Source organism: Rana temporaria, chromosome 4, assembly GCF_905171775.1.
Source record: "Rana temporaria chromosome 4, aRanTem1.1, whole genome shotgun sequence".
Classification (NCBI taxonomy): Eukaryota; Metazoa; Chordata; class Amphibia; order Anura; family Ranidae; genus Rana; species Rana temporaria.
This window is the reverse complement of record NC_053492.1, coordinates 297935300-297956309: the sequence shown is the minus strand read 5'-3', so window position 1 is coordinate 297956309 and position 21010 is coordinate 297935300. Positions and strand designations below refer to the sequence as shown.

At 40.0% G+C, this 21010-nt stretch overlaps 1 protein-coding gene across 1 annotated transcript in view; it reads right to left on the bottom strand.

Annotated features, from left to right (window-relative positions):
- The window catches only part of PEX7 (peroxisomal biogenesis factor 7), a 323869-nt gene that overhangs the window by 75101 nt on the left and 227758 nt on the right, over window positions 1–21010 (bottom strand). Inside the window, exon 9 of the mRNA XM_040350504.1 lies at window positions 9605–9704. Coding sequence (XP_040206438.1) covers window positions 9605–9704 — 100 coding nt within the window. The remainder of the gene's footprint in view (window positions 1–9604; window positions 9705–21010) is intronic.

The window sequence follows — 21010 nt, the reverse complement described above, 5'->3', positions numbered from 1 at the left end:
CTCACTGTATCCAAAATCTGAATCAGATGTTTCGTGTCCCTTAGGTAGGCCCTTGTTTGTGGGACTAATGGCTGAATAAACTTATCTACATATTGTCCAAGTCTTGAATTTATGGACTGAATTCCATTGATAATGGGTCTGCCTGGAGGTCTGAGTGGGTCCTTATGGATCTTTGGTATTGTATAAATTATAGGCACCCTGCAGTTTTCTGGAACCAAATATTTTTGTTCTCTTTTATGAAGTACTCCTTTGTCCCTCCCTCTTTGAATCAAATCAATTAGTTCTTCCTTATATTCACACGTAGGGTTTCCCCTGAGCTTAATATATGTATTTTGATCTTCCAGTTGACTTTCCAATTCTTCAAAATAATATTCCTTGGATAATACCACTATAGCTCCTCCTTTGTCCGCAGGTCTAATAATGACTTGTTTATTATCCTCCAGTTCCTTTATTCCTTTGTGTATATATTTGGGATCTGGGACTTTTTTAGTTTTTAATTTCTCTAGGTCTCTCAGAACCATTTTGTTAAAAACTTGAACATGTTCATTATTGTGAACCTGGGGATTAAATAATGACTTATTTCTTAATTGACTATGCTGAACTCTCCCCAAGAGGGTTTGATCCGATGCTCCCTTTATGGGTTGACTCATCATATATTTCTTAATATTTAATTTCCTGGTATATTTTTGTATATCCACATATACATCAAATTTGCTCAGATTTCGTTTTGGAGCAAACTTGAGTCCTTTATCCAAGGTTAAAAGTTCCGTACGTGTTAGTTCTACCCCACTAATATTATAGATCCCTTCCCCTACTGGACCTTTCTTCTTTTGGATCTTGTGTCCACCTCTGCAGCCTCTCTTTCGTTGGGACTTCGCGGGTGTGTCATTTGTTCGTATCGTGGAGGTGTTCTGTCGCTCCGACGATACTCTAAAAAAGATCTAGAATCATTTTCCTCTCTGTAATTACCCAATGGTTCATATTTATTATACATTGGGACGGGACTTCTTCTATTATCATATTGATGATAGTCCCTAGGAGTTGAGCTCCCTTGTTGGTATTGTTGGGGCGGGGCTCTAGACTGTTGCTGTGAATGATTATCCCTGGGATCCCTATAGTCATGGCTATAGTACTGATGTTCCTGTTGATAACCATATTGATGCCCCCCTGATTGGTCCGGTCGATTTTGTGGAGCTTTTGATTGTTTTTGGTTATTCTTATTTTTCCAAAAGGCCTTTTTGGGTGATTTTGACCTTGGTTTTTGATTGCTTTTATTACCCCACCAGGGTTTTGGAGTCCTAGGTTCATTCTGATCGTTTCTTGTAGACCGACCTTGACTATTGGGGTATTGACCATTAGGGTTATCCCTATAAGGTCTTCCATATTCCCCTCCATTATGACTGGTGGGTTCTGGAGATCTATATCTCATCTCCCTCCTAGGAGATACTAGGCGTACCTCCCTTTCTGGGGATGATGAGACTGATCCCCTTTTACCATCCTTAAGGTTAATCTGCCATTTAAAGGTGCTGTTGGTAATCATACGTGTCCCTAAGATATTTTCTCTTCTTCCGTTGTTTAATCTCAAGATCCTTTTGCTCCAATACTTTGTTAAGTTGAGCAGTGAGTGTTATAAAAGAAGGAGTATCCTTATGTCCTTCTAGGAATACTTTACATTCAGCAATTTGTTTATTAATTGTTGCAATTTTTCTTTGTTTCCGTTTCATTATAAATTGCACTAATTCAAGCCCAATTGGACTAATTGTCTTTTCTTTTTGTTTGTGGATCTGTGTACATATTGAATCGCGTATAATTTGGTTTTCACATTATCTTAGTTAATATTCAGCGCAATATACATTATATAATTTTTTGCACCATTTTGTTTGACATACATCACTTTATTGCTGCGTTTATTATTTGGTAATTTTGTTAATGTCATTTTTTTAAATATTTAATTAGCGCTGTAGTACCATTTTCACATTTTTCACAGTAGTCACTTTATCACTATTCAGCAGCTATTATGGATATATTTAAATTTATGGAAAACCGCACAGTTGATTTGAAAGATGTGTTTACCACCAAACCTGTTTCTGAAGTAGGAGATCTTGATACTACCTTTAGAAAGTTTGGCCATTTAATGGAGAAGAAGGTTAGCATATGGTGGGATTTAACCACTCATGAACAATATATCAAAGAGGGTATTGTACCCCGGAGACTTAGATGGGAGGTACCGATTAATGATGGCCTTCTAGACCAGGACTCTATAGAAGAATGGTACAAGTTTTTTAATGAAAAAGGGCTTGAATTAGTGCAATTTATAATGAAACGGAAACAAAGAAAAATTGCAACAATTAATAAACAAATTGCTGAATGTAAAGTATTCCTAGAAGGACATAAGGATACTCCTTCTTTTATAACACTCACTGCTCAACTTAACAAAGTATTGGAGCAAAAGGATCTTGAGATTAAACAACGGAAGAAGAGAAAATATCTTAGGGACACGTATGATTACCAACAGCACCAGATCTTTAAATGGCAGATTAACCTTAAGGATGGTAAAAGGGGATCAGTCTCATCATCCCCAGAAAGGGAGGTACGCCTAGTATCTCCTAGGAGGGAGATGAGATATAGATCTCCAGAACCCACCAGTCATAATGGAGGGGAATATGGAAGACCTTATAGGGATAACCCTAATGGTCAATACCCCAATAGTCAAGGTCGGTCTACAAGAAACGATCAGAATGAACCTAGGACTCCAAAACCCTGGTGGGGTAATAAAAGCAATCAAAAACCAAGGTCAAAATCACCCAAAAAGGCCTTTTGGAAAAATAAGAATAACCAAAAACAATCAAAAGCTCCACAAAATCGACCGGACCAATCAGGGGGGCATCAATATGGTTATCAACAGGAACATCAGTACTATAGCCATGACTATAGGGATCCCAGGGATAATCATTCACAGCAACAGTCTAGAGCCCCGCCCCAACAATACCAACAAGGGAGCTCAACTCCTAGGGACTATCATCAATATGATAATAGAAGAAGTCCCGTCCCAATGTATAATAAATATGAACCATTGGGTAATTACAGAGAGGAAAATGATTCTAGATCTTTTTTAGAGTATCGTCGGAGCGACAGAACACCTCCACGATACGAACAAATGACACACCCGCGAAGTCCCAACGAAAGAGAGGCTGCAGAGGTGGACACAAGATCCAAAAGAAGAAAGGTCCAGTAGGGGAAGGGATCTATAATATTAGTGGGGTAGAACTAACACGTACGGAACTTTTAACCTTGGATAAAGGACTCAAGTTTGCTCCAAAACGAAATCTGAGCAAATTTGATGTATATGTGGATATACAAAAATATACCAGGAAATTAAATATTAAGAAATATATGATGAGTCAACCCATAAAGGGAGCATCGGATCAAACCCTCTTGGGGAGAGTTCAGCATAGTCAATTAAGAAATAAGTCATTATTTAATCCCCAGGTTCACAATAATGAACATGTTCAAGTTTTTAACAAAATGGTTCTGAGAGACCTAGAGAAATTAAAAACTAAAAAAGTCCCAGATCCCAAATATATACACAAAGGAATAAAGGAACTGGAGGATAATAAACAAGTCATTATTAGACCTGCGGACAAAGGAGGAGCTATAGTGGTATTATCCAAGGAATATTATTTTGAAGAATTGGAAAGTCAACTGGAAGATCAAAATACATATATTAAGCTCAGGGGAAACCCTACGTGTGAATATAAGGAAGAACTAATTGATTTGATTCAAAGAGGGAGGGACAAAGGAGTACTTCATAAAAGAGAACAAAAATATTTGGTTCCAGAAAACTGCAGGGTGCCTATAATTTATACAATACCAAAGATCCATAAGGACCCACTCAGACCTCCAGGCAGACCCATTATCAATGGAATTCAGTCCATAAATTCAAGACTTGGACAATATGTAGATAAGTTTATTCAGCCATTAGTCCCACAAACAAGGGCCTACCTAAGGGACACGAAACATCTGATTCAGATTTTGGATACAGTGAGGATAGACAGATCTAAGAAATATCTATTAGCCACTGCTGATGTGTCCTCGCTCTACACGGTCATTAACCATGCAGAGGCGATCCAGGCATCAAAATGGGCATTGAATAAATTTGGGTCACTTGTGTCGAAACAAAACAGGTTTGTGTTGAGATGTCTGGCATTCGGCCTACAACACAACTATTTCTGGCATAGACAGAAATATTATCGCCAACTGAATGGCATAGGTATGGGGGCAAAATATGCACCAAGTGTTGCCAATGTGTTTATGGCTGAGTGGGAGGAAACTGCTATTTATGAAGACCCACCTGAGCAATTAGTTCTCTATAAAAGGTTCATTGATGATTGCATTCTCATATGGAGTGGTGATGAGGGTTCGTTGATCCAATTTTTTGAAAAACTCAATATGAACCAGAAAAACATTATACTCACCCACATGATTAATGAGAAAACTATACAATTTTTGGACCTAGAAATCACACTTGAAGCTCAACAAATTACCACCAAAACTTATTTCAAACCGGTTGAGCGAAATAGCTATATACCGGTAGACAGCTGCCATCATGACCCCTGGTTAATAAATATCCCGAAGGGGCAACTGGTCAGGATCCGTAGAAACTGTACGGACCCACGAATATTCATGGACCAAGCTAATATGATTGGTGAAAAGTTCGTGAATAAAGGATATGACACTGGTTTTATACAGACACAGATCCAAAAAGTGTTGGAAATACCCAGAGAAACACTAATAGAAGATAGGATCAAAAGAACAGCTTTGGATGATCAAGTACCAATCATTTTGAATTACAACGTCCAACATAAACAAGTGGAGACTATCTTCAAAAGGCATTGGGCTATATTACAGGCGGATAAACAATTACAATGTATATTGCCAAGTATGCCAAGAATAATCTATAGACGGGCACCCACTTTAAGAGATTTAGTGGCTAAAAATGTACCGGATCCCCCTACTAAATCTAACAGACTAACTTTCTTCCAAGGAAAAGGTTTTTTCCCTTGTAAAAGATGTTTTGCCTGCAAAAAGACTAATTTCAATGGACAAAAATGCTCCAGTTTTGTATCTAATGTTACTCAAACGGAATACCAAATTAAAGATTTAATAACATGCAGAACTGAGGGTGTAGTCTATGCCTTACAATGTCCATGCTCTCTTCAGTACATTGGCCGTACTAAAAGGCCCTTGTGGAAACGTTTGAGGGAGCATGTTCAAAATATTGAAAAGGGCTTCCCTGACCATAATGTGTCACGGCTTTTTTTTATGTGTCATCAAAATAATCCCAAAGATCTTAAATTTTGGGCTATTGCCAAATATAACCCACACTGGAGGGGGAGTCATAAGGTACGGCAATTGAGTCAGACTGAATCAAGATGGATACATGAAATGAGATCATTATCACCGAATGGGTTAAATATTGAATTTGATCTCAATTGTTTCATCTCTGATTACTGATCTTTATACATATATATATATATTTTTTATGCATTTTTCACATTTTACCTATATGTGTATGTTTGAGATAATTTCCTCTCTGTTTTTAAATTTTAAATTTAAATTTCTAATATGTATTTGACTATGGTTTTAAATACATATTCTATGTTTATTTTAATTTTTGTATGTTTTTTATCATGGCCGGCAAATATGGGTATTGAGAAGTTGCTGGAGTTTCTCTTTTACAATTTCATGTGTAGTACCACTAATGACCATTGGAGGCTGTCATATACCCACAGTTGTCCATACAAATCGATAATGTGTTGGAGGTTATAGTGTTGTACCACTTGTGACCACTGGAGGCTGCTATGTATATATACATATCCCCAGTTGTCGAATATGAACTGATTGTTTTTAAATAATTTTAAATTGTACTTGTATTTTAAATTGTACTTGTATTAAAAATTATACATATGAATATGTTACCAATCCTTATGAGCCTGCGATGATGTAAGATGAAACACTCCCTTACTGCACATCCCGTTGGTGCCTGAGTATCTCGCTGACTATAAATAACATCAGCTGAGACCTGGCAAGCAGTTACCCATGACTAAGTCACGTGTCTAGTGACGTAACGCGTGGGGGAGGAGTTACGAGCGGGACGGATCGCAGATCCGAATGAGGAGAGTGCATCAGAGACGCTGAGCGGCCTAATTTGAAGGATTGGTGCTAGGTTGTCCTAAATGCTGTTTAAACTCGGCGGATTCGTGAGTGAGACCTAGTCAGAAATCATTTACCCATATTTGTTCATGCTATTTGCGCTATGAAGATCTTTTCTCTTGTTTTCTCTATGAGCTGTATCAGTGTGGAGGAAGCGCTGCACATATGAAACAGATGTCTACATAGTGTGATTAGATCTCACATCTCTCAATCATTACACAGGGTGTTGTTCACGGAAGAAACACTGGTGTATCCATACAATTGGACTAATTGTCTTTTCTTTTTGTTTGTGGATCTGTGTACATATTGAATCACGTATAATTTGGTTTTCACATTATCTTAGTTAATATTCAGCGCAATATACATTATATAATTAAAAGAGAAGTATGGACTTTTTCTGCAGAATCATACTTACCTCGGTCCAATGCTGCATCTGGTCTTTGCTGGCTCTAACACTGAGAACCGATCGATTAAACAATGCTGATCACTCAGTTCTCAGGGCTCCCTGAGGAGAGAGCTGGTGACTGCCTCCCTCGCTCATTGGAGCGTTGGGCTGTGGAGGGGATGGGAGCGGTCAGCTCAGCCTCTCAGCGGCTCACTGAGAGGCTGAACCGGGTGTCAGTCCAGGCATGTGGGCAGATCCTGACTTCATTGTCGTAAACTTGCCCCAGCCTGGACCGGCTCTGTGACGTCTGCTGAAAACGGCAGCTGAAAACGAGTAACAGGAGTGCAGAATGAACTGCACTCATACTTACATAGTTAGTCTGGCTGAAAAAAAAAAAACAAGTCCATCTAGTTCAACCAATAATAATAATAAAAAAAAAAAATTATATATATATATATATATATATATATATATATATATATATATATATATATATATATAGTAATACGGGGGATGTCTAGCTCAGTGGTGGATGCATTTTCAGTTCACAGTCAATAGGAACTTCAGGTTTTAGGACATGGTAGCCCACTTTTATTAAAAGTAACAAAAGTGAAAGTTTATACATGCATGGGTTGCCCACACAGGGGTTCTTCTCCAGGAAAATAGAACAAAACGAAAAGGCCAAGCCACCTGGCTCTCAAGGCTCACTCAGATTTGGTCGCAGTACAAAGCTGCGCAGGCCCACTCCTGGCCTCTAGGAAGGGGTTCTCCTAAAACTCCAGGCTTTTGTCACTCCTTTTGAGACTCATGGTTTCCTCTGGTCCCCTGTCTTTCCCAGTTGTCTCAGCTATGGTTTTCCAGACTCTCTCAGCTGGCCAAACTCTCTCTGTCCACTGACCTGGAACCTCTCCCACATGAAGTGCTGTCTCAAGGCTATTGCCTCAGTTCCTAAACAGGAGCATACTTCTCTCCTGGTTGCAGCAACTGTTCCAACACCAACTCCCATGAGTTGGCTGCATTGGTGGACACAGGTGAGGCTCCATTGGTGGACACGGGCGAGGCTCCATTGATGGACACGGTGAGGCTCCATTGGTGGGCACGGGCGAGGCTCCATTGATGGATACAGGTAAGGCTGCATTGGTGGATACGGTGAGGCTGCATTAACCACTTAAAGACCACAGGTGTTTTTCAGATTTGGTGTTTGCAAGACTAAAACATTTTTTTCTGCTAGAAAATTACTTAAAACCCCCAAACATTATATATTTTTTTTTTTCTAACACCCTAGAGAATAAAATGGCGGTCATTGCAATACTTTTTGTCACACCGTATTTGCGCAGCAGTCTTACAAGCGCACTTTTTTTGGAAAAAATTCACTTTTTTGAATTAAAAAATAAGACAACAATAAATTTGGCCCAATTTTTTTATATATTGTGAAAGATAATGTTACGCCGAGTAAAATGATACCCAACATGTCACGCTTTAAAATTGCGCCCGCTCGTGGCATGGCGTCAAACTTTTACCCTTAAAAATCTAGATAGGCGACGTTTAAAAAATTCTATAAGTTGCATTTTTTGAGCTACAGAGTAGCTCTAGGGCTATAATTATTGCTCTCGCTCTAACGATCGCGGCGATACCTCACTTGTATGATTTGAACACCGTTTTCATATGCGGGCGCTACTTGCGTATGCGTTCGCTTCTGCGCGCGAGCTCGTCAGGACGGGGCGCTTTAAAAAAATTTTTTTTTTGTTTTCTCATTTAATTTTATTGATTTTATTATTTTTTACACTAAAATATAAAAAAAAAAAAAAATGATCACTTTTATTCCTATTACAAGGAATGTAAACATCCCTTGTAATAGAAAAAAGCATGACAGGTCCTCTTAAATATGAGATCTGGGGTCAAAAAGACCTCAGATCTCATATTTAGGCTTAAATGCAAAAAAAAAAAAAAAAAAAGGAAAATTTGTCATTTAAAAAAATGACAGAAAAAAAATTGTCTCTTTAAGAGGCTGGGCGGGACTGACGTTTTGACGTCACTTCCGCCCAGCAGAGCTATGAGGACGGGTGGGGGCCATCTTGCCCTCACTCAAGTCCTCACACACAAGGCGGCAGCATCGGATCTCCTCCGCCGCTACCGACGGCTCCGGTAAGCGGCGGAGGGCGCGGAAAAGCGGCGGGAGGGGGGGGGGGCCCCTCTCCCGCCACCGATAACGGCGATCTCGCGGCGAATCCGCCGCGGAGACCGCCGTTATCGTTTACCGGACTGCCCACTGAAAACATGGATATCTCAGTTGTGGCAGCAGCTGCTGCCGTTACTGAGATATCCATGTTTAAAAAGAGGACGTATATATACAGTGGGTGGTCCTTAAGTGGTTAATGAGCACGGGAAAAGTTGTTAATTCTGCATAAAACATTTAAGTGTAATTTCATGAGAAAGTAGCAAATTGGATCATGCTCTGCTGGGGTTTTTTGCCTTCCTCTGGATCAACTGTGGGTATGGAGTTGGCTGTATGGGATTGTACTATGTTTTTTATTTTGTTTGTTTATTTTTTTGTGGTTGAACTGGATGTACTTGTGTCTTTTTTCAACCTAACTGTAACCTCAGAGCACAACAAAAAGACTTACAATAGTAAAGAACCAGTCAGTTGGTGGGGATGTGTGACCTATCTGCCAGCAGCTCGCAGACATTCTCCTACACTCACAATAGTAAAGGATCAGACAGCACTGGTGGTGCTAACAGGAGTTAAATCAGGACAGACAATGAATGCAAAGTGATAATCTGAGAGAGGGGGGTGGTGTGCATAAATTGGTCTTCAGCCAGGGTGAAGCTGACAGCAAGTAAAATACAGACATAAAGAGGTGCTTTACGCACAAAGTCACAGCATGCGTCAGAACAGAACCAAGTGTTACATGTTCTTGATCACCTGGGGGATTCAATGAAGATTTTTAAGCTGTTGTTGTTGCACCTCCTAAAAAAATGACAAAATATTGTATATCAATATAATACCTGTCCTGGTATGAGAATGCTGAAATCAAGACCACATGTAAACTCTGTATGATGCTCTACAGTTTCAAGAAGTGGTGATGGCTTGGAGAAATCCCAGAATCTGAAAAAACACAAAAAGAATATACAAAACATTTTAAAACATAACTAGTAATTGAACACTGCAGTAACAATATCAACTGATTATTGCCTATTGCATTGCAAAATATAACAACTCACCAACAAATACAGTCATTAGCTATAAAAAACACTCACATGTGGCCCCCTTTCACACTAGTGGCCCAATCGTGTCTGCCTGTCCGTTTTTCAGGTGGACCTGATCAGACCCTCCATTCTTCTCTGTGGAGAGGTGGGTGTAAACGGACATGTGTCCATTTTATACCCATTTACATCCAATCTGATCTGATCCACTAAAAACAAATGAAGCAGAACAGACTGTGTCTGTATCCGATGTAGGTAAGTTGAGCAGACATAGACCAGTCATTAATCTGCTCAGCGGGGATTAGCAGACAGATTCTCCACTGAGCAAGGAGACTCCTGGCGGAGCCCATTCGGTGTGAAGGGTGCCTAACTATATTAAAACAAAATAATAAACCAGCAACTAGTGGAAATAACAAGCTTGTGATGTATACAGCTCAGAAAAACAATTCACATGTGTGTAATATAATATGAGATCGTTAAGGTTGTATTATTATTGTATCATTACCAGCATTAAAATGAAACTCGCTAAAGTAAATTGTACTGTGATTAGAAAATTTGAAAAACAGATTTCTTTCTCATAAAATAGAACACTTATCAAAAACATTGAAGCTACCATTGCCGACCTTTCCTTCTGAAAATACTTATGCCGCTTACACACGATCGTTTCGTCTGATGAAAACGGTCTGATGGACCGTTTTCATCAGACAGACCGATCATGTGTGGGCCCCATCGTTTTTTTATCCATCGGTGAAAAAACTAGAAACTTGTTTTAAAATTATTTGATGGTTAAAAAACCGATAGAAAAAAACGATCGTCTGTGGGTACGTCCATCGGTTAAAAATCCACGCATGCTCAGAAACAAGTCGACACATGCTCGGAAGCATTGAACTTCATTTTTCTCAGCACGTCGTTGTGTTTTACATCACCACGTTCTGACACGATCGATTTTTTAACTGATGGTGTGTAGGCAAGACTGAGGAAAGTCAGCTTCATCAGATATCTGATGAAAAAATCCATCAGACCGTTTTCATCAGATGAACCGATCGTGTGTACAGGGCATTACTATCTGGCAGTAGTACTGACCAAATGACTTTAACCACTTGCCCACCAGCTCACGCAGATATACTGCGGCAGGTCGGCTCACCCACGGGCCCCCGTGGACTCAGTGTCTGCCAGCGACCCACAATCACGGTGAGGAGAGGCAGAACGGGGAACTGCCAGTGTAAACAAGACGATACCCCGTTCTGCCAGATGGCACGACAGAGATCTACAGTTCCACGGCTAGAACACACCCAGAGAACACACGTAACACCTTGATCGCCCCCTAGTGTTAACCCCCTTCCCTGGCAGTGTTATTTTTACATTGATCAGTGAATTTTTATAGCACTGATCAATGTAATGTCACTGGTCCACAAAAAGTGTAATTTGGCATCAGATTTGTCCGCCATTACTAGTTGTAGATCATCCCCATTACTAGTAAAAACAATAAAATAAAATAAAAGTCCCTAAATGTATTCCATATTTTGTAGACATGATAACTTTTGCGCAAGAGATCCCTTCATTGGTTGCCAGTAAAAGACAGAATTACCTTTAAGGCACTCTGTCTGACGCATAAGTGTGTTCAACGAATTGCCCCCCAATATCTATGCGAAAAATTAAAATGTCACAACACCAATAGCGTTCTCCGATCCACCGACCAAAATCTACTTCTGATACCCAAAGCCAGATATAAGTCCAAAGGAGAACGAAGATTTGCAGTCCAAGGACCTAGACTATGGAACGCTTTACCAACCAGCATCCGAATGAATCACCTGGCCTTCAGAAAAAAACTTAAAACCCATCTTTTCTGAAGGCAAATGTACAGTAGGTGAATTGGATACTAAGCGCCCAGAGGCGATTCAATTCGCATGTGTTGCGCTATATAAGTTTCTTACTCACTCACTCGCAAACCAATCTATATATGTCTATTGCATTTTTTTTTTTTTACCAATAATATGTGGAAGAATATATATCGGCCAAAACTGATGAAGAAATTTGTTTTTTTATGGTATATGTAGTATAGCAGAAAGTAAAAAAAAAAAAATGTTTAAAAAAAAAAGAAAACATTTTGGTATTATTTTGTTTATAGCGCTAAGAAATAAAAAAACGCAGAGGTAATGAAATGCCACCAAAAGAAAGCTCTATTTGTGGGTTAAAAAAGGACATACATTTTGTTTGGGTACAGCATTGTATGACTGCACAATTGTCAGTTAAATCGACACAGTGCAGTCAAAAAAATTGCCTGGTCATTAAGGGGGCAAATTCTTCTGGGGGCTGAAGTGGTTAAAACTGTATGTCCCTGACCTGAAACAACTATACAGATCAGGGCTTCTAACTTTTGTTCAATTTATGTGATCTTGATATAGCTCTGAGCCATTGCCTCAGAAAATATTTCACAGTAACTAAAAAGAACATGATCGTCATTCTTTCCCACATTTAATTTTTTTTACCTTTATTGCTGTATGCTTTTTATTTCATTTTTGTTCACATGTATTAACAGAAATATACAATGTAAAGTGAAAATCGATCTCTGCAAGTTGATTCAAATAAATTACAATAAAAAAGATTTCATAATTATACATCAACTTTAATACGATGCACCTAATCTATCACTGGTACATTAAATTATTTCCAGAGTAACAGAATACCCCACTGCGCAGCCAAGAGGTGTGTCAAATGATTGAAGAATAAATACACTGCATCAGATGATACAGCTTGGAGTGAGTTTGTATCATGAAAAAAAAAACTACACTATGTAGGACACATCAAGCAGTGCTGCACATAGATAATTTAAAAGCACAGCAGTCAGGGGATGAGAACAAGGCAAGTCCTCCATTATTCTGTGGAGAACAGTCAGAACAGTTGTACTAAAGGTAAAGTCAATGGGGTAGATTTAGTAAGATATGCGCATTTTTTACGTAGGTGCAGGGCACCGTTTTTGCCCTGCGCCCCCGCAAATTTTCTGCGCTACCCTCGATTCACGGAGCAGTAGCTCCGTAAATTGCGAGGGCGCTCCGGCAAAATTCCCGGCGTAAGCGCGCGCAATTTAACCACTTTAGCCCCGGGCCTGTTTTTCAGAGTCGGTGTTTACGAGACAAAACCATTTTTTTTTGCTAGAAAATTACTTAAAACCCCCAAACATTATATATTTTTTTTTTCTAACACCCTAGAGAATAAAATGGAAGTCATTGCAATACTTTTTGTCACACTGTATTTGCGCAGCGGTCTTACAAGCGCACTTTTTTTTGAAAAAAATCACTTTTTTAAATGAAAAAATAAGACAACAATAAATTTGGCCCAATTTTTTTATATATTGTGAAAGATAATGTTACGCCGAGTAAAATGATACCCAACATGTCACGCTTAAAAATTTCGCCCGCTCGTGGCATGGCGTCAAACTTTTACCCTTAAAAATCTTGATAGGCGACGTTTAAAAAATTCTACAGGTTGCATTTTTTGAGTTACAGAGTAGGCCTAGGGCTAAAATTAATGCTCTCGCTCTAACGATCGCGGCGATACCTCACTTGTGTGGTTTGAATACCGTTTTCATATGTCGGCGCTACTCGCGTATACGTTCGCTTCTACGCGCGAGCTCGTCGGGACGGGGCGCTTTAAAACATTTTTTTTTTGCTTTTCGCATTTATTTTTATTTATTTTACAATTTTTAACACTGAAAAAAAAAAAAAAAAAAAAATTATCACTTTTATTCCTATTACAAGGAATGTAAACATCCCTTGTAATAGAAAAAAGCATGACAGGTCCTCTTAAATATGAGATCTGGGGTCAAAAAGACCTCAGATCTCATATTTAGGCTTAAATGCAAAAAAAAAAAAAAAAATTTGGAAATGTCATTTTTTCAAATGACAAAAAAAAAAATGTTTCTTTAAGACGCTGGGCGGGACTGACGTTTTGACGTCACTTCCGCCCAGCGGAGCTATGGGGACGGGCGAAGGAGATTTTTCCTTCAGTCTCGTCCCCGCTCACCATCCGGATGGTCGCGATCTCCTCCGCCGCTACCGACGGCTCCGGTAAGCGGCGGAGGGCGCGGAACAGCGGCGGGAGGGGGGGGGGGCCCCTCTCCCGCCACCGATAACGGCGATCTCGCGGCGGATTCGCCGCGGAGACCGCCATTATCGTTAACACGGCCGCCCACAGAAGAGATGAATATCTCGATTGTGGCAGCAGCTGCTACCGTTACCGAGATATTCATCTCTAAAGTGATGACGTATAACGACGGTGGGCGGTCGGCAAGTAGTTAAATGATCCCGTAGGGGGCGGGAATCATTTAAATTAGGTGCGTTCCCGCGCCGAGCGTAGTGTGCATGCTTCGTCGGGAAACTTTCCCGATGTGCATTGCGGTAAATGATGTCGCAAGGACGTCATTTGCTTCAAAGTGAACGTGAATGGCGTCCAGCGCCATTCACGATTCACTTACGCAAACGACGTAAATTTCAAATTTCGCGACGCGGGAACGACGGGTATACTTTAGCATTGGCTGCCCCTGCTATAGAAGGGGCAGCCTTACGCAAAAAAAACGCTGTACGCAAACAACGTAAACTGCGTACGCAGGGCTCGCGTAACGTTGTGAATCGGCGTTAGTATGCAATTTGCATACTATACACTGACCACTACGGGAACGCCCCCTAGCAGCCATCGCAAGAATGCAGCCTAAGATATGCGGGCATAAGAGCCTTATGCCACGCATATCTTAAGCTGCAGTCGGCGTAACGAGCTTTCTGAATACAGAACACTCGTTACGCCCGGGCAAATAAGCAATTGCGCTGCGTAACTATGGTTACGCAGGCGCAATTGCTCTCTGAATCCGGGCCAATAATGACATATATGACAGTCTGTAACTAGCATTCACAAAGCAGTTTTTGGGCCTTATCGGTAGTTGACCCAGAATTTTCTAACCAAAGTAAGACATTCATAGTTCCAGTAGAGGAGGTACCAGTTTGTAAAGACCCCATAAATTAAAGCCTTGAAGCCCCTTTTAAGGTTTATTTGGCTAAATTGGCATTGCAGGTTTCCATTGTGGCAATAGAGGTATGCCAGGTACTTCAGATATGGGCATAAATCCATCCAATCCTCATTGGTTCGGATTCTTCTATGAGTCAACATTTAAGAGTTTTTCCCACAAGCTCTGCACTTTTGTGTAGATGTTTTCGGGGAATCCGTTTACCAGGGATTCCGCATTGCTCTAATGTCGGTGTGTGTACTTTGTGGTTAATGTGCTAGTTGGCAGCGCTTTCCTGTTAGAAACAGTTGAGGAAAGTAGGTTGTTTGGCTCTGCCTTAGAAACTTTCATTCACAAAATTTGCCCATAAAGAAAAAAGGCTAAACCATTGGTAAGTAAGCCTTCTACGTAGGGTGCTAAGAAATGTTATTTTCCCTATACCTAAAACTTTATTTAGCACATGGGATCTGATTATCTCCTCCTTTATATGGGCAGGGAGTCCACTTTACAACTTTCCTTTTTCTATGGGAGGATTTGACCTTCCTTGATTCCAGAAATATTACTGGGCTGCAGTAATGGTTACTGTTCAATGGTGGTTTTCTCAAATGGTTCTCAATCCAAGTGGCATTGTTGGGCTCTTATTCTAAACTGAGTTACCTAGTATTTTGAGGCCCTTGTTCTAATCTGTACTTTACAGTCCCTGTGAAAACCACTATTATGATCTGAAAGCAGGTGAGTACAAGACGATGAGACAAATCCTTTCTCTTCCTAAATACCTTTATGGGTGAATTCTTCCCTTCCACATCTCTGCTCTATGCCTGATCCAAATTTATAGGCTACATTTGGCTTGAAAATTATGCAACATAAAATGCCTTAGGGACATCTATTTACTTTTGATAAACTGAAAACCTTATTTAACCAATTCCCTACTCCTAAGCCAATGGCTCCTGCTGCTTCTCAAATGCTGTGTGAAGAGAAAATAACAGGAGAAAAGATGCAGCCGTGCACAGCGCTGATCTCTTCTCCCCTCTCTTACTCTTCACACAGGGGAAAAGGGGCACAGGAATTTTTTTTTTTTTTTTTTACTTATTGCAAACAATGCATTAAAGGGGTTATAAAGGTAAACAAAAATTCCCCTAAATAGCTTCCTTTACCTTAGTGCAGTCCTCCTTCATTTACCTCATCCTTCCATTTTGCTTTTAAATGTCTTTATTTCTTCTGAGAAATCTTCACTTCCTGTTATTCTGTCTGTCCCTCCACACAGTAATGCAAGGCTTTCTCCCTGGTGTGGAGTGTCATGCTCGCCCCCTCCCTTGGACTACAGGAGAGTCAGGATGCTCTCTATGTTACAGATAGAGAAAGGAGCTGTGTGTTAGTGGGCGTCCTGACAGCAATGCTGTTCTTGCTGCAGTTACTGTACATTTATACACAGGACCTGAAGATGTGCCATGCCTGAAATGCGTCATTGTGACAACAACCTTCTGAGAGATTGCTCCAGGTAACTTTGTTGCTATCCTCTGGTGTCTCAACACACACCGCATCCAGTGACCACTGAAGCCATGAGGTTATATCTGGCAAGCCATCTGGAGTCTCCTGGGATTGTCCTGGGATCATTTGGCTAGCCCACGCCCTTGCTGCACAGCCTTAGGTCAGCATTGGCTGCCTAACAAATCCCTGGATTGGTCTCAGGATTCCATTAATGCCTTTGAGAGTCTCAAGGCTGCCTTTGTTTCTGCTACTGCATTACCCTTTATCGTTGAGGTTGATGCATCCAAGACTGGAGTTGGCGCCCTTCTGTCTCAACATCATACCTCTGAGAGGGCTATGCATCCTTATAGCTACTTTTCAAAGAAATTGTTATCTGCAGAGTGCAATTACGAGATTGGGGACAGAGTGTCATTAGCGGTCATTTTAGCCCTTAAAGAATGGAGGCATCGCCTCGAAGGAACCACTGTGTAGGCTCTCATTCTGACTGACCACAAGAATCTCACATTCTTGTCTGAGGCTAAACGCCTCTCTCCCAAAAGGGCACAATGGGCTCTTTTCTTGTCAAGCTTCAATCATATAGTCTCATTCTTACCCATTACTAAGAATGTAAGGGTTGATGCATTGTCGTCACATGATTGTTGTTTTCCCCCGCTTCCAAGATGGAGTCGGTTCCTGTAATACCTCCCGATCGTATTCTGGCTATGGTTCATACCAGTTTCACTTCACCTTTGGGTGCCAAAATTCGTGCTGCACAGATTCATTCCCCTCCTGAGAAACCCTGTGACCGCTGTTTTGTCCCTGAGAGTCTTTGCAACGCTGTGCTCCAGATTTACCATTCTCCCAAGGCTGCTGGCCACCCTGGGAAAAATCAACAAATTTGGGCTATTTGCCAACAATTCTGGTGGCCTAGTCTCCGCGCTGATGTAGCTGACTGTTCTGTGTGTGCCATGAGTAAGACACCACAACACCTTCCAGTGGGCCTCCTACAACCCATACCCAATGGAGAGAAGCCTTGGACCCACCTGTCTATAAATTTTATTGTGGAGTTACCCAACTTCCAGGACAACACAGTTATCCTTATGGTGGTTGACCTGTTCTCGAAAATGTCACATTGCATTCCACTTAAGAAGTTGCCTACATACAAAGAACTGTAATCCAGTTTTGCTCGGGAGATCTTTCGATTACATGGGATACCCAAGGTTATTGTCTCCGACACGGGTAGCCAGTCTGTATCCAGATTTTGGCAAGCCTTTTGTGCACAGTTGGGAATTCAGCTTTCCTTCTCTTCTGCGTATCACCCGAAGTCTAAAAAGCCAATCAGTCCTTGGAGCAGTTTCTACGTTGCTATATTTCTGACCATCATAACAACTGATCAGACCTTGGGTGGAGTATGCTCACAATAGTGCCGTTAATTCCACTTCCTGATTGTCCCCGTTTATGGTGAATCCATATTGCCTGACTCATTTGTTCCTTAGAGCATTCCTGCATTAGAGGAGCATCTCTGTGGTCTTTGCTCCACTTCGGTACAGGTCCAAGAGTCCTTGCAATGTGCCAATGATAGGTACAGTCTCCATGTCTGACCGCAGGCTCAGCTCTCCAGCATTCTCCTTTTGAACCTGTAAGTAGCATCTCTCTCTCTAAACTTACCAAAAAAGTGGTCTTTCTGGTGGTCATTACTTTGGCCTGAAGCGCATTGGTATTGACAGCCTTGTCTTGAAAATTACATTCTTGGTTCTACATAAAGATTAAGTTATCCTAAATCCTAGGCATGATATTTTTTCTTAACCAATTGTTAACCCCTTGTGATAGCAATAAAGTTAATTAACCACCTGTAGATCTGCCGCAGTAATTATACTGCGGCGGGGGCGACACATGCAGGCACAATCACGTACATGTATGTGATTGTGCCTGCTCTGGTTTAGGAATGAGCTGTGTCTGCTGCAGATTGTAGGTCATGGTACCCGACCACCTTTAGCAGCCAGGGGATCATGAGATCGCTATGCGATCACATGATCACAATGTCAACAAAGCTTATATGAATGAATCTCATTCATAAAATCTCTGCTTCCAGTACCAGGTTGCTGTGATTGGCCCACAGCTATCACAAGGTACATGGGCCAATCACAGCACCCATGTCACATGTCATTAGCTGTAGCCAATCACAGCTTTCATATATGTAACCCATTCATGACAGTTGGAAAATATTGTTGTAACATTGAACATTGTAGCAACAATCTAAATGTGTAAAAAATCCCTGATCATAAACCCCACAGTATAATGAACAGAATAGGGGATGTTATGTGGTCCTGACACAATTTCTGTCCTAGGGTGACAATGCTGCTCTTCCATGAATTCAATATAGCAAGTCACCCTAAACAGGAAGTAAAAACAAAAAAATAAATAAAAGAGTCCGACATATATAAAGTAATAATTATTCATTGAATTTCATGGTTATTCTATATCAGTGAAAGATGGATCAATAAATAGAGCTCAAATGCAGGCCCAATTCATCTCAACGCATGCTGCATTTCTTCTTCTACCCAAGATCATATTAAAGTGTAAGTAAGGTGAAAATAAGGGAACTAAAATACTAAACTTGTAACATTTATAAAACACCTCAATTGATGACCAGCACTAATTAGAGGTAGAAGAATAATATATGTATCTATCCTTCCATAACTTTAATACTTTAATACTTTAACTTTAATACTAAAGACCACAGAGCGGTTTCCAGGCAATCTAAAGGTATCATAGTCTAATGATTTACAATCTGTTGACAAAAATTAATTATAAACCAAGAAATATGAATACCGTACTTCCTTAAATAAATTCTCTAGTTAGGAGCCTGGTTACCCTGCATTAGATAATAGTATAAAGTGAACTGGCCAAGTGGGTAGATGATTATAATAATCCTTTTTTTTATCTTGTCAATAGTTCACCAGTTATATTACAGATAATATTTAAAATGACTACTGTATACAATGTATGATTACTACTTGCTGTGTTTGGCAATTGCAGAGCTTAGCTTAGATTCGGATGTCTTTTTCTAAAGATCTGTAACTAATTACGTGTGTGTAAAGTCTCACAGAATCACCTCGGTAAAACACAATACTCAGTTATAGGTTAACTAAACATTATAGACTGGAGAGAAAATTTGCTTTGCAAGTCAGTGTAAACAACAATAATTAGTTTCTGGATGAATGGGAAAAAAGAACTCTTATCTTTTTTGAAAAGCTCCATGTTAATATTTAATACAAATACTACCGGTATATAAACAAGGATTTCTAAGAAAGAATACTTCTGAAGAAAACAAGGAAAAAATGTGAACTAAACCTAATCAAGAGATTCTTTATCTTTTTCTAACTATGCAGTCAAATTTAATAACCAACCCCCACCCTCAATATGCTTATGTGTTCCCATTCACAAAGCATACCTAAAAATTGCTGCTAGAAAATTACTTTGAATCCCTAAACATATATATATATATATATATATATATATATATATATATATATATATATATACACAGTTTTTAAATCAGAGGCCCTGGAGAATAAAATAGGGGTTATTACAATTGTTTTATGTTGCATTGTATTTGCGCAGCCATTTACCAAGCATACGTTTTCAGGAAAAAATATACTTAAATGCATTTTAGTGCAAACACAGCATAATACCCAATATTTGTGGTAAAATATAAATGATGTTGCATCAAGTAAACAGATACCAAACATGTTAAGATTTAAGAAATTGTGGGGTGGATCCGCGAAGCGGAGTTCAAACACAAGATAGAAAGTGAAAATAAAATAAATTAAAATAAAGATGCTGGTGAAAAAAAGAACTGCTGCCCCTACTATTTACTACCACTAGGTAGAGTAAAAGAATGAAAAGAGAAGGAAGTGTAGGTATGGCGCTGTTCTACTGGGAGGAGAGTCAGCCTGACGCTGACAGTGCAACAAAGTCAAACATGACTGCAAACAAAAATGGTGTTACCCCCAGCTGGGTATAGGCTGTGAGAAACTGTGTGATTTATTGAGATTTAATGAGAGTATGTTATACTCTGCCCACTAAGGTTGATGGTTCACCTTTAACTAGCACCATTTTATTTTATTTTAGGATTCACTTATACCCGGTTGAGGGCATTTTAGAGTAGCAAACACCCGGCCAAGGGTATTTCTGCATCAGCAAACACCCGGCTGAGGGACCAATATAATTTAAGTTATTTACATCTCACGCTTCACATCTCTCATTAAATCACACAGTTTCTCACAGCCTATACCCAGCTGGGGGTAACACCATTTTTGTTTGCAGTCATTTTTGACTTTGTTGCACTGTCAGCGTCAGGCTGACTCTCCTCCCACTAGAACAGCACCATACCTACACTTCCTTCTCTTTTCATGTTAAGATTTAAAGCATAAGTTCATCTTCAGGAACATGTTACATGTTCCACCCTCTTTTTAGGTTGAACATGTAACATGTTCCCACTTCTGCAACAGCTCAATCATCCGCTGTCTCTGTGTGACAGCAGTATGGGGAGACAGCTTACACTGACAGTCTGCAGGAGCCCTGCATGGCACCAGCGATCTGCTAATCCCTAGTGCAAAGCTTTTCAGGCTCCTAAAAATAAAAATAGTAAATGCACATTTTTTTTACCAACAACATTTTTTTTTTTTTTAAAGGTAATTTATTCTTTAATCCTATAAATGGGTGGAACATGTAACATTTTC